The sequence below is a fragment of the Pan paniscus genome, chromosome 9 (genome assembly GCF_029289425.2).
Source record: "Pan paniscus chromosome 9, NHGRI_mPanPan1-v2.0_pri, whole genome shotgun sequence".
Taxonomy (NCBI): Eukaryota; Metazoa; Chordata; class Mammalia; order Primates; family Hominidae; genus Pan; species Pan paniscus.
In genome coordinates, this window is record NC_073258.2 from 90,899,644 (window position 1) to 90,914,896 (window position 15,253).

At 34.4% G+C, this 15,253-nt stretch overlaps 1 protein-coding gene across 1 annotated transcript; it reads left to right on the plus strand.

The window, feature by feature from the left end:
* Window positions 1–564: 564 nt before the first annotated feature.
* On the plus strand, window positions 565–9,110 carry LOC129393298 (E3 ubiquitin-protein ligase TRIM48-like). The gene is made up of 5 exons (XM_063608233.1): window positions 565–2,916; window positions 3,202–3,297; window positions 6,005–6,027; window positions 6,903–7,000; window positions 8,121–9,110. The coding sequence occupies exons 1-5, from the start codon at window positions 2,395–2,397 to the stop codon at window positions 8,618–8,620; spliced, it is 1,239 nt and encodes a 412-aa protein (XP_063464303.1). The 5' UTR covers window positions 565–2,394; the 3' UTR covers window positions 8,621–9,110.
* The last annotated feature ends 6,143 nt before the right edge of the window (window positions 9,111–15,253 follow it).

Here is a 15,253-nt window from a genome sequence, read left to right on the forward strand (position 1 = left end):
CTACATAATGATACCATTTGTAATTCATATTCTTACTATAGATTTTATGAATTATGAGGATACTAATTGTTGTTATTTTGCGTTTTCTATCATTCTTCAATATAGTTTTGAAAAAATGGAAATATCTAGTGTTTGCTGCAACAGATATGTATGCATAATGAATATATGGAGTTGATATTTATACATGTATGTACACATAGGTGTGTGTAAATATATGTGTAATGAGTGTATTAATATTATACAATTGAATTGAGAAGACGTTAATGAATGTTAATCCATTCATTCGGCATTTACACATCGCTTTAAATTAGTAAGGTAATGATGAGAGATGCAAAATAGTGAAACTGAAAAAAATGAGAAAGCTCCCCAAAACATCCTAGTTTGGAAATCAAAACACAATATTTTGACCAAATATATACAAAAGATATAATTTGATACGTGATGGTGGTTGCCATCTCACTTGAGTCTTAATCTTATTAAACTATGAAAAATTCCTTAAAATGACTCAGATGACCTCTGGAGAATATTTACAATTCTAAGATTTTTCATTTCTTTCACTAAAATTCAGCAGTGTTATCAAATAAAGGAGAGTAAAGAAAAGGACTTAAAATTGCCAAAGACCATAGTTTATATATGAGTCAGGGCTCTCCAGACAGACAGAATGATAGGATGTATATGTATACATGTAGAGATACATTCATGAGCCAATTCAGTCAACCATAAACCACACATGGTGGTCACATAAGATTATAATACCAGTGTGTTTACTGTACCTTTTCTGTATTTAAATATGTTTACATACTAAATAATTACCACTGTGTTACAATCGCCTAGAGTATACAGTACAGAACATGCTGTAGAGTTTTGTAGTCTAGGAGCAACAGGCTGTACTGTATACCATAGGTGTGTAGCAGGCTGTACCATCTAGGTTTGTATAAGTATATTCTATCATGTCAAAACAATACAACCGCCCGGCTAGGCACAGTGGCTCATGCCTGTGATCCCAGCACTTTTGGAGGCCGTGGCGGGCAGATCACTTGAGGCCAGGAGTTCAAGTCCAGCCTGGCCAACATGGCGAAACCTCATCTCTACTGGAAAAAAAAAAAAATGAGAAAATTTGCCGGGTGTAGTGGCATGTTCCTATAATCCTAGGTACTCAGGAGGCTAAGGCAGGAGACTCGCTTTGACCCAGGAGGCGGAGGTTGCAGTGAGCCGAGATTGCACCACTGCACTCCAGCCTGGGTGACACAGTGAGTCTCCATCTCAAAAAGTAAATAAATAAAACCTCCTTACACATTTCTCAGAACATATATCTGTCCCCAAGCTACACGTGATTCTACACGAGAGGGAATTCATCAGGAAAATTCGTTTGCTTGATTATGGAGTCTGAGCAGTTCTAATATAGGCTGTCTTTAAGCTGATGTCCTGAGGATACCGGTATCTTGACTGAGCTCAAGGCTGAAAGCCTCAGAACCAGCTTCAGGAGAAAGAAAGAGGAAATTGCCTTTCTTCTGGCCTTTTCCTTTTATCTGAGCTACCAGCTGATTGAATGGTGCCCACTCACATTGAGGGATGATGGTCCCACTCAGCTCACCAACTCACATGTCTCTCTCCTCTGGAAACACCTTCACAGACTCACCCAGAAACAATGCTGCACCAGTTCCCTAGGTGTTGGTTAATCCAGTCAGACTGATACCTAAAATTCACCACCACACCATAGAAATATAATTACACCTCTTTAAGTTTAACAAAAATCCTACTATATGTTAGTTCAGAGCCTGGGTATCTCTAGGAGAAGTTAATTTAATCCACGAGAAAATAAAGAGGCCCAATATCTTTAATGATTTTTTCTCTTCTATTCAACCTACATTGGTTTAATTGCTGTTTTTTATTTGTTTATTTGGTTGGTTGATTGGTTTTTCTATTTTGTTTTGGTTTTGGTTTTTTATTTTACTTTAATTTTATATTATTTTAAGTCCTGAGATAAATGTGCAGGACGTGCAGGCTTGTTACACAGGTAAACATGTGCCATGGTGGTTTGCTGCCCCACTGTTGTGTCTCTCTCTCAAAATATATCCTAGGACCCTCTAGCCATCTTCTCGTATTTCTTTGGCCAAGGCAGTTTTTCCCACTCTTTCATACTCATTCGGCAGTTATATGAAAGAAGAATAGGAACAACTACAATTTATTCTAGGCCACTTAGAATCAAACCCAATTTCCAGATCCACATTCAGAAAAATGGGAAATTGAATAGATTGGTATTGTGTTACAGACAGGCACTAGGAGTAGAAGGGGTTGTGAGTCATCTAGTCAGTAATATCTACTATAAAGCCGGGAGACTCTCTGTGTGAGATTTTTATTTTTGTTACAGAAGAAATAGTTTGCTGTGCTTTAATGAACACTGTCAAGAGAACAAACTATAGCTATCACTTATCTCCACATGTTCAGAAGCTTTTCATCAACCCAGACCCCAAAATGACATGTTGCTCTTTCTCCCTCAGAAACATGAATTCTGGAATCTCGCAAGTCTTCCAGAGGGAACTCACCTGCCCCATCTGCCTGAACTACTTCATAGGCCCGGTCACCATAGACTGTGGGCACAGCTTTTGCAGGCCCTGTTTCTACTTCAACTGGCAAGCCATCCCAATTCTTACTCAGTGCTTTGAATGCCTAAAGACAACACAGCAGAGAAACCTCAAAACTAACATTCGATTGAAGAAGATGGCTTCCCGTGCCAGAAAAGCCAGTCTCTGGCTATTCCTGAGCTCTGAGGAGCAAATGTGTGGCACTCACAGGGAGACAAAGAAGATATTCTGTGAAGTGGACAGGAGCCTGCTCTGTTTGCTGTGCTCCAGCTCTCAGGAGCACCGGTATCACAGACACTGTCCCGCTGAGTGGGCTGCTGAGGAACACCGGGTAAGTGATGCCTCTGAAGATGTATTTCTATAAAGGACACATGAAATTCCTGTGGGCCTATTTTCTCGGAGATTGGGTAAAGCCAACTCTGAGTCCCTTTAAGCAACTCTCTTTTGGGCTTTCTTAGCTTCAAACCTCTGAGTTTTGACGAAGCAGAAGGGAAACAGAAGAAATGCCATTTACTGGGGACTTATTTGTCTCTCATTCTGGGCCCCCTCCCTATGAAACGGTCTGCATGTTACTTTATTGTCCTCACTGGTGCTTCAATTTATGGCTCTTTTGCAGGAGAAGCTTTTAAAGAAAATGCAGTCTTTATGGGAAAAAGCTTGTGAAAATCAGAGAAACCTGAACGTGGAAACCACCAGAATCAGCCACTGGAAGGTTAGTCCTGTACTAGTCTACCTTCTCCAGGAACTTATGGTGGGCAAATGGGTGACTCTTAGAATAGGAACTTGATATCAAACCGTAATGTTTCTGGGAGTCAAAAAAAAAAAAAAAAAAGAAAGAAAGAAAGAAAAGAAAACATTGAGAATAAGTGGCCTCATTTCTTATGTAGAATAGTGTGACTGTTAGATGGGATTTCTAACAAAACCGTTGATGTTACCCAAAGCATGCTGGTTTGTTTTCATACAAACCTGTAGCTATACACCAACAGATACAAGATACTGGGCCATCTCACAGCATTCTATATGTGCTGGTTGGATAAATGCTGGGCATGAGAGTTATTTGGCAGTCATGGAAAGCTCAAGTGAACCTTCTGAGCCTGGGTCAGCATTACTCTGAATGCTGGTGGACAAGTAGTATTTGGAATTGCATGGAAAATTTGAGGCAGAAAGAGTGACAGGGGAAATCTAGGGCAACCATGAAATTAAGAATCTCAACTAATTAATATTGAATACTACATAACATATGATGAGAAAAGTGGTGAGAAATATGGATTTGTGTCTTGAGGGAGACAAGCAAACATGCCCGAAATATGGGAACTTGTATCTAAATATAAGGAGAACTCTGAGGACTTCAGAAAAATATTAAAAATGATTTTCTCTTTGTGGATGTATACTCTGAGGGTATGATAGCTAATAGCAGTGTGTTGAAAAGTATTTCATAAGAACCTAGTCTATGTTGAATATTAAATTAGAAAATTTGCCAGTATAGAAGAAAGAAAGCATCTTTGTCCTCACAAAACGTATAATCCAAATGAGAGGCAAAAATGGTCAACGTGCAAATATGTGCAATACATGATGTGTTCGAGTGTGGTAGGTTCTTTGTTGGAGAATAATCAAGCAGGGAAGTAGAAAAGGACAATAGAGGCCAGAAACTGGAGATTAGTGTCTGATTTTTAAATAGGGTGGTCAGAAAAAAGACTCACTGAAAAATTCAAATTGAACAAAGTCTCGAAGCGGAAGGGGAGCACGAAAGTGTGTATGGATATATGTGTGGACCATGAGTGTGTATACATGTATATGTATATGTGTGTTTGTGTGTTTGTGTGTGTGTGTGTGTGTGTGTAAAATTCCAGTTGGAGAGAACAGTATATGCAGTAATTTTGAGTTTGTGTATATTTGGAGGCCTGGGGAACCACAAAGAAGTCTATGTTTCAGATTGGGTTGACTTAGAAAAAGAATGGAAGGAAATGAATTCAGGCAGACAAAGATGGCCAAATCATAAATGCAGCCTTATTAGGATAGGTTTTGCTGGGCGAAATGCATTTAGCTGGACATGTTAGTCTAAGGTCATTTCACATATAATGAGTTTAAGCAACTTGTTACGTATCTCAGAAATAGAAATAATTATTTCCTTTCTAGTAACTATAGCTCTATACTCCAACTCTTAACCATGAACTGTTCTTACTTTTCCATAAATATGGGTTGGAATAGAGAAATTCAAATTGTGGTTTTTTTTTTTTTTATTTCCAGCTATCTTAGAACACTCATTATCTTGAATAAATTTAATGTAATTGGTCAGATACATCTATGTTGATCTTTATGCAGAAAGAAAGGAAAGGAAAAAAATTTGTGGATTCTAAGAACTGGCAAGACTGAGGTTTAAACTATTGGATGTTCGAGAGACAAAAGGAATCAGTGAGATTTAATAGGAGATGGATATATACATTTCTCTTTTGACTAACCCATTATCACTGCAGGATTATGTGAATGTAAGGCTAGAAGCTATTAGAGCTGAGTATCAGAAGATGCCTGCATTTCATCATGAAGAAGAAAAACATAATTTGGAGATGCTGAAGAAGAAGGGGAAAGATATTTTTCATCAACTTCATTTAAGTAAAACCAAAATGGCTCACAGGAGGGAGATTTTAAGAGGAACGTATGCGGAGCTGATGAAAATGTGCCATAAACCAGATGTGGAGCTACTTCAGGTACAAACTCACAATGTGGTTTCAGGTTTTTGAATATTCACATGTTTAAGTATTTTCCTCATGGCTGAAATCCATCTCCCTACCTTTATTTCCATGATGTGTTTCCAAAAACACATTCGCATAACTAATGCTACTTTATTGGGAGAGTATAGCCCCGCCAAGGGATTCTACCAGGCCAAAGATCCCTCCTACTTTATCCACCAGCCACAAAACTTTGTGGAATGGTCAAGGTAACAGCCCCAATAACTATTCCCCAACTAAGTCAATAATACATTTCGGGTTGTCAAACATGTATAAAATAGTGAGTGATTCATTTACATTTAGGTTAATTTGAGGACATGGCAAGATCAGAAGTTTTGGGAATCTAGGCTCACATTAATATTATTTTGGGATCCACTCATTTGGGTAATAGGTTCTGGGAAAGATGACTGAGTAGGTTATTCGAGGTTACCATGGAGCATAGACTCTCTGGGCCTCTTCTCCCTTCACTTCTTTAGAGAATGTCTTCAAGACTCAGACTTTCCCAGGACATTAATTAGTGACAATACGACTGACTGGGTTTTTCGTTACAGAAGAAATAGAAAATGCTTTGCAGAAGAGAAGATGGTAGGGAAATAATATCTTGAGGAACTGACTCCAAATGTCACACTGAACTTAATGAAAGATGCATCTTGTGAACTGCACTAAATCTTTCTATTTTTTTTTTTTTTACAGGCTTTTGGAGACATATTATACAGGTGAGAGTGTACCTGGATTTTAGCATATGTTCTTTCACTTTCCACGAATATCAAAGCAGGCTCTACCAAAGTCATGGCATAAATGATTAAGATATTGATACTACTTTATTTCTTTTTTGCATCTACTTTTGTTCCCACACCAGAAAAGACAAGACCACTAAGTAAATAAACACATAAATAAATAAATAGTGAAGTAAAATTAAAAAAAAACATGTTTATTCCTGACTTTGTTTTATTGCTTAAAAGCCTGCATAGGTGAAAGATGAAGTTTTTTTTGTGGATGGTGAGAAAGTCACCAGAGGAAGCAGGAGAGAAGTGGGAGAAGTATTTTAGCAGTGAAAAAGTTGATGATTTGTTGTTCATACCTATACACATATCAGTTAACAGTTCTGAAAAACAGATTGAAAAAACTGTGGAGTGTTAGAACTGTATAGGTCTCTAGGGAAGCTTGTTTCAAAAAGGCAGGTCTAGCTGCCTAGAACAAGTTTCACATTCTTTATCTTGAAAAGGAAGCAGCAGATGCAGCAGTCTCCCCAGAACCCCGCTATTTCAGACAAAGGTGTCAGGGGAGTCTGCCAAGAAGTGGAACTCAGAATTTCATTTCTAAATATTCTCAAGGCCATAAGGCTAAGGAACCTTAAACATTTGGGGCAAAAAATAGGAAAGATCAGACTGAATTCTGACTCAGACTCTCCCACTGTGCTTTAAAATCTGGAAACTGTAAATCAAAATTAATTTCAAAAAGGAAGGAATAATTTTTGAATTATCAAATTTGTGGGTTCAAAGGATTCTCATGAAATGTCTATTAAACACAAGTAGTGATTTTTATTTATTTTATGGCTGTAGATGTTGTAACTGCAGGTTTTTCCTTGCAGGAGTGAGTCCGTGCTGCTGCACATGCCCCAGCCTCTGAATCTAGAGCTCAGGGCAGGGCCCATCACTGGACTGAGGGACAGGCTCAACCAATTCCGAGGTAAGTCTCCACCCACAGGCAGCACTCCCACTATCTAAATTTTCTTATTGTTAGGATCACATAGGTAATAGTTCACCCTTTATCAAATATTTTACAACATTATAGACATAAGTGAACAATATAATCATGCAGCCCTTTTGTATCTGTGTCTGTAGAGTCCTATTTATAGCATTAAGATTAAAAGATAGTGAAAAACAAATACATTATGGCCTCATATGTACTGAGTAATGTAATGGGAAAAAGGAGTAGTGTAGCAAATCTAAAAAAGGAGCAAATGGAACAATGCTCAGAATGAAGGTGAGTTATTTAATGTTAAATACAAAATTTTACATTTCTTTGGTGTATTCATTTGAACAGCTAAGAACTGTTCTTTTGGGGAATATAGTTCACTGGAGATTCTTGGGGTTTTTAAATTTTTTTAATGGATATATATTATGTATTTCCAAGAACATTAGTTAATGGGTAAAAATAAAAAGAAATCATTTTGTGAATACAAGTAAAATTACAAACAAAAAGAAGTTCAGTTTAATTGCAATATGAAAAGCTACATGTTAAGTCTAAAATCCAGCTTCAGCCCCAAGCTAGCATGGAGGGCCACAGAGAGACTGGTAAAAGATTTTGCAGAAATCTGCTTTAAATGATCACTTATGACATGTACTTATGGATTTTTACCCAGTTATCTAGAGCAGTTCTTGAGTAACTGAAAATCTTCACATTCTTTCCAAAATGATAGCACTAGTTTTTAAGAATAAGAAACATTTCTAAATAATGATCTTGATAACAGCATAGCATTTAGGGCATATAATGTGCAAATTTTGCTTTGAAAATTGGATTGAAAGAAGTTGGTCTTACATTTGGCTCTCAGTATGTAAGTTTTCAAAACATCTTTAATATCTGTGGTTAGCGTTTTGTTTGTCTTGTAGATAATATTAATCATCTCTATACTTTATTAGAAGTTACAAGCAAAAGTGTCCTTGTGACTTTACGTTTCCTGGTAAATTAACTGCTTGATAGAACAATTTTTGCCTATCTACACATGCCTATGCATGTTTTCTTTCTTTCTTTCTATTTATTTATTTATTTATTTATTTATTTATTTATTTATTTGTTTATTTTGCAGTGGATATTACTCTGCCTCATAATGAAGCCAACAGTCATATCTTCCGATGTGGAGATTTGAGAAGCATTTGTATTGGATGTGACCGTCAAAATGCGCCCCATATCACTGCAACACCTACAAGTTTTCTTGCGTGGGGTGCTCAGACTTTCACCTCCGGCAAATATTACTGGGAGGTCCATGTGGGGGACTCTTGGAATTGGGCCTTTGGTGTCTGTAATAAGTATTGGAAAGGGATGAATCAGAATGGCAATATACATGGAGAGGAGGGACTCTTTAGTCTTGGGTGTGTTAAGAATGACATTCAGTGCAGCCTCTTTACCACCTCCCCACTTACACTGCAGTATGTCCCAAGACCTACCAACCATGTAGGATTATTCCTGGATTGTGAAGCTAGAACTGTGAGCTTCGTTGATGTTAATCAAAGCTCCCCTATATACACCATCCCTAATTGCTCCTTCTCACCTCCTCTCAGGCCTATCTTTTGCTGTATTCACCTCTGACCAGAGATAGATCAGACATGTGTTCATCTGCTGTGGGAACCCCTTCATCCCAGAAAGCCCTCTTCCTTGTGCCTTATCAAACAGGACAAATAGGTTCTGTTTTATGTCTTGAATTGCATTCTAATGTTATTAAAACTCATTTATTGTGTTACTATTAAAGGTGGTAAAAACACTGAAAGTATATGTATTGGTTCTTCATTAATTAATTTTTGAAAAATCATTATTCATGATCATGGCATGGAATATATTCTCTGTTTTTTTTTTCCTTTATTTCTGACTGCCACTGAGTGAAATAAGAGTTGACAGACATGTCTGAATGGAGTTAAAATCAGTGGAAGAGAGTCGGGATCTTTAGCTTCATGCAAAAACTTGGAGTGAAGTGTTAATGATAAATGGGAAATGTTGTTTTTCTTTCTCTTTATCTAACTATATTGCACTTATCCATCATGTTTCATTGTACTAATCTATCCTTTGAGTTAATATCATTTGACCTTCCATGCTGGGCTTCATTTTGGAATTCTCACCACATATATAAATAATCCCGCATTATTAGTGTGCTCTTCTACATTGAAATACACAAGGTGATCAGAACAATGCTGGATTAATTGAATTTTTATAAAAAAGTAACTAAATATTGACTCCTACCTCAAAACACACACAGTCATTTTCAAATAGATTCAAGTCCTGAAGGTAAGGGGAGCATGACACAATATTCTCATAAGGATTTCTTAACCAGGACAAAAATTAACAATTAAAAAATTAGTTGGTGTATACTAATGACGACTTCTGTGTTTCAAAAAACATGATACAAGAATTGAAATGCAAACAATTAGTGGAGAAAGATATTCACCCGAGCATATATAAAATAAAATACCATATATGTGCATGATGAATACTTAAAATGTATTTTAAGTATTTTTCCAGATTCTTCCAGAGTGGCCTAGAAGAAACTCGGATGGCAGAGTCAATGATGAGATTAGCTGTGGAAATGGGAAACCGTTTTTTGGAGGACAGTAGTAATGCTGTGAATTTATGAAAATAACAAAGTATTCAGTAGCAACTAAAATGTGTCTCCATAACATTATTTTACAGACGCATATCTGAAATCTGAAATGTGGGAGAACATTCTACTAGTGTTCTCTAGTGAGAAAATACAGCTGGAAGGAAGAAGGGAGGGAAGATGAAGGAGGGAGAAACAGAATGCATTTGAGAGAAAATGTTATTTAGACTAAAATAGAATACTGCAGATACCACTACAAAGTGGTTAAGGTGTGTCTTATGGAGCAGAAGTGGCAGAAAATACCACAGTAAAGAGATTTACTGTTGGATTGTTAGTTCTGGCTTTTATTCTGTCAATGTTGTGGCTTCTAAACACATCAGTAATCTCCTTTGATCCATGTGCTAATTAACAACCAACACTCTGCGTCCCGGATTTTTTCGTCATTTTAAACCCAATCTAATTGTAATCCAGCTGGTCACTGACTGTAACAAATGTAATCATCTAAGAATTCAAAAAATATTTTTGATGAACTAGTGAATATACCTCATTCTCAACAAAAATACTGCTTGAGAGGAAAAGTCGATGGTATTTAAAACAATTTACCTGCATCCGCACATGCAGACATATACATGTATATGTATGTATTTATGTATCTGAGTTAATTGCATTAATTAGAGTGGCTACCTGGATTAGGATTACACTGGGCTTTGCTGATGGAAGAATTCGGAATCTTGTTTGGTTACCCTGTAATACCTATATGAACATATTAACCCTGTAATTTTACTACTGCCAAAGCTCCCTTAGATGTAATCAAGGATGATTGTGTAAGGATGTATATTGCTGCTCTCTTTCCAATCATGAAAGAGAGAAAAATAAACATATTGTAATGTGGAAATAGTTTAGAAAACTAGAATGCATTTTACAAAACCCTGTATAAACAAACACCATCTATATGTATTAACATATTGATACTAACAGATTTTCTTCTATCTTTTATATGCTTACAATTCCTATTCTCCACTAGTATTTTTATTATGGACAGACATACTATTTTATTGTGGATGGACATGGAAACAAAAATAATTATCTCTACAGAGGGTACAAAATTCATATAAAATTTTTATACATTATATATAAACATATAAAAATATTTATGTTTATATTTTATATAAAATATATATTATATATAAATATAAAAATATACAAATTATATATCATATATAATATAATATATAAATTATAGATAATATATAATATAATATATAAATTATATATAATATATAAGTACATATACAATATATAAATTATATATTATATATAAATATAGATACAATAGATAAAATATTTATCATATATAAATATATACACAATATATAAAGTATATATCATATATAAATATATATAATATATAAAGTATATATCAGATATAAATATATATACAATATATAAAGTATATATCATATATAAATATATAATATATAAAGTATTTATTCTATATATATACAATATATATGTATATATTTATATAACATATATTATATATACAATATATAAATGTATATATTTATATATTATATATTATATATATAATATATAAAGTATATATTTATATATAATATGTATTATGTATACGATATATAAAGTATATATTGATATATAATATGTTTTATGTATACAATATATAAAGTATATATTTATATATAATATGTATTATGTATACAATATATAAAGTATATATATTTTTATATATTATGTATTATATATACGATATATAAAGTTTATATTTATATATAATATGTATTATATATAAATATATAAAGTGTATATTTATATGTAATATGTATTATATATACAATATATAAAGTATATATTTATATATATTATATATACAATAAATAAAGTATATATTGTATATATAATATATTATATATACAATATATAAAGTATATATTGTATATATAATATGTATTATATATCAATATATAAAGTATATATTCATATATAATATGTATTATATATACAATATATAAAGTATATATTTTATATATAATACATATTATATATACAATATGTAAAGTATATATTATATATTATATATTATATATTATATATACAATATATAAAGTATATATGTATATATAATATATATTATATAAATATATAAAGTATATATTGTATATATTATATATTATATAAATATATAAAGTATATATTTATATTATATATAAATATATAAAGTATATATTTATATATTATATATATTAATATATAAATTATATATTAATATAATATATATTTTATATACAATATATAAAGTATATATTGATATATATCATATACAATATATAAAGTATATATTTATATATAAATAAATATTATATATACAATATATAGTATATATTTATATATTATATATTATATATACAATATATAAATATATATTTATATATAACATATAATATATAATATATAAAATATATATTTATATATAATGTATATTATATATAAATATATAAAGTACATCTATAAAATATATAAAACATATATTAATTATATATAAAATATGAAACATATATAAAATATATAATGTATAATATATTGTACAAACATTTATATATTTATATTTTATATGATATATTTTATAAATCATATAAAAATTATATATATATATAATATAGGGACTCAATTAGTTTCTGCTAGTGTGGAGACAAGTCATATCATGGCTAGGGGTCATGATGGTAGGAGCAGTCAGAGGATTTCTTGCGTTATGATGAATGCATATAAGTTATATGAGCCACTTATGAGTAGATTTCATAGCAGGATAACAGTTATATCATTGATACCTAGGCAGTACATGACACTCAAGAAAGAATAGATTAATCCTCATGCTCTTCATCTTCCTCCTAATCTCTTTACCTGTGCTGCCCTCCAGCTTTCAAAGTGCTCTCAGAGTCATCACTTACACAGTATTTCTTTGCTTCCCCTTCAGTGGGCCAGTGTTTCTGTGCCCCAGTGTTCCTGCGAGATAGAACACAGAAAACAGAGCAGGCTGTTGCCCACATCACAGAACATCTTTGTCTCCCTGTGGATCCCGCACATTTGTTCATTAGAGCTCAGGAATTGCCAGAGTCTGGCTTTTCTCACAATGGACACTAGATTCTTCAGAAGAATATCGGTTTTGAAATCTTCCTGCTGTGACGGTTCCCTGCATGCAGGGCAGGAGTGTGGGCTTCTTCCCAGCAAAGGCAGAGGCAGGGCCTACAGAAACTCTGCCAGCAGCCTATAGTGATGGGGTCTATGAGGTAATTCAGGCAGATGAGGCAGGTGAGTTCTTTCTGGAATGCTTGTGGGAAGTCTAAGTCCATTTTTCTGAGGGAAGAAACCCAGAAGAATTTATTCTTATGCCATAGAGAGACAAAGATCTATGCAAAGTTTGAATCAGGTTTTGAGTAGGATCAGCTCACAAGTTTAAATCTATAGCAGGATAGAATTTTATTTTACACATAACGAAAATGAAAAACTGAGGCACAGAATTCAAGCTTTGCAGAAAAATGTGTTGGCTCCCTAACGAACACACACACACACCTACTTTCCCAAATTCTTTCCTCCTGTATGAAAAAAAACTTAAGGCTGGGCACAGTGGCTCACGCTTGTAATCCAGCACTTTGGGAGGCTGAGGCAGCAGGAATGCTTGATCCAAGGACTTCAAGACCAGCCTGGGCAACATGATGAGACCCTGTCTCTACAAAAAAAAAAAAAAAAAAAAGAGGAAAAAAATTACCTGAGCATGCCTATAGTCCCAGCTACTAGGGAGGCTGAGGTGAGAGGATTGCTTGAGCCCAGGAGGTCAAGGCGGCAGTGAGCCATAATCCAGCCGCTACACTCTAGCCTGAGTGACAGAGCAAGACTCTGTCTTAAAAATGAACAAAGAAAGAAAAGAAAGAAAGGAAGAAAGAGAGAGAGAGAGAGAGAAGGAAGGAAGAAAAGAAGGAAGGAAGTTTACAGAGTTTTTTGAGGTGTTAGTGTTCCCTAAATTTTATGGTCTTCAGAGGTTCACCCTCCTATACCTTCAAGGGGTGAGTCCTGACTGATAGGAAAATCAGTCACACTCTTACTTGCCAGTGATTCATTTAGGGAAGACAGCTAACTAAGCTCTTCCACTTTGATTATTTCATTTAATTGTTAACAACCATCTTATCATGACTTCTTCAAAATTACCCTGCCAGTAAGTGTTGGAGGCCTCCCCAGAAGCAGAAACCACCATGCTTCCTGTATAGCCTATGGAACCATGAGCCAACTAAAGGTAGTTCTCAGTTATTTCTTAATATCTTTGGCCAAAATTAAAGAGTTAGGCTTTACTCTCCAAGATACTGCAACAGACAAAAACAAGCCACCACTGTTTTCTAATGTTGTTTTCTTGCTAATTCAATCAACAAGTATTTTCTGGTAAGTTTAGTGTTCCAGAGACTGTTAACCTGGTGATGTACTGGTTAACAAAACATCCTCAAGAGAATTAAATATTTAAAAATAAACAAGATGATAAAATGCAGTAGTGTACACAATGCCACTTAACCACATGTCTTCTGTCTATCACCCATGATCCAGAAAATGTCTTTAGTATAAGCCATTGGTAAAGATGCATGAAAAATTTACATATAGAAGACATAGTCACAAAATAATTTTTTTTCCTTTGATATCCCTTGTTACCTCAAATAGAATTTACCACTCCAATTCGATTTCTGAATACATGGGAGTTAATAGAATACTCCTAATCCATTTATAGGATCTACACTAAGTAAAAAAATTAAAGACATCTGAAAACTACTTTGTGAGTCCTTATACTCCATATCAATAGTCATGGAATATATTAAGTAATAGGCCAAAAATTAATCATCATATTAACCAAAAACACATAGCAAGACAAGGTAACTAAATATTTTCATTTGGAAATTGGGAAATTTAGTCAATTTTAAAACTCAGCAAATGAGATCATTTCACAGAAGCAACCTAGGTTTGCTGGTAAATTATAATTAGGACATTTTTGTTTTGGTTTGGGAGGGTAGTTCCTCTTCTGTAAATTGTGTACTCACTTAAGAAATATATCTATGTTCTCACCGACGCTTGCTGTAGAGGTAATACTATGAAGTTAGCTCAGGGATCAGGACTCCACATTACGGTGCTGGTAGCTTTTTTTTTTGCCCTGCACCTTGAGTAAAAGTTTCCTGAGGCCTCCCCAGAAGCAGAAACCACCATGCTTCCTGTATACCCTATGGAACCATGAGCCAACTAAAGGTATTTCTCATGTATTTCTTTATAGAAATGCAAGAACATACTAATACAGCTAAGCAGAGGCCATCAGGACCAGCAACAGTCTGAGCTGGATGAGAGACAAAGCTAAACTTTGAGAAGCAGCAGGAGCTGCCAGGGAGACAGAAAGGAAGGGCGGAGTCCTAAATTCCAGGATGTCTCCTTTAAACCTGTAAGCAGCTCAGCCACTGTCTCTTTACCTGATTCCTCTGGGAAAGAGTTTCCCTAGGTTAAGCCATACAGGGATAGGGCAGGAGATGCCATTTGGATCTAGGAGCAGAGGTCAGAGACTCAGCAGGAAGAGTGTCTCTATGAGAAGCAGACAC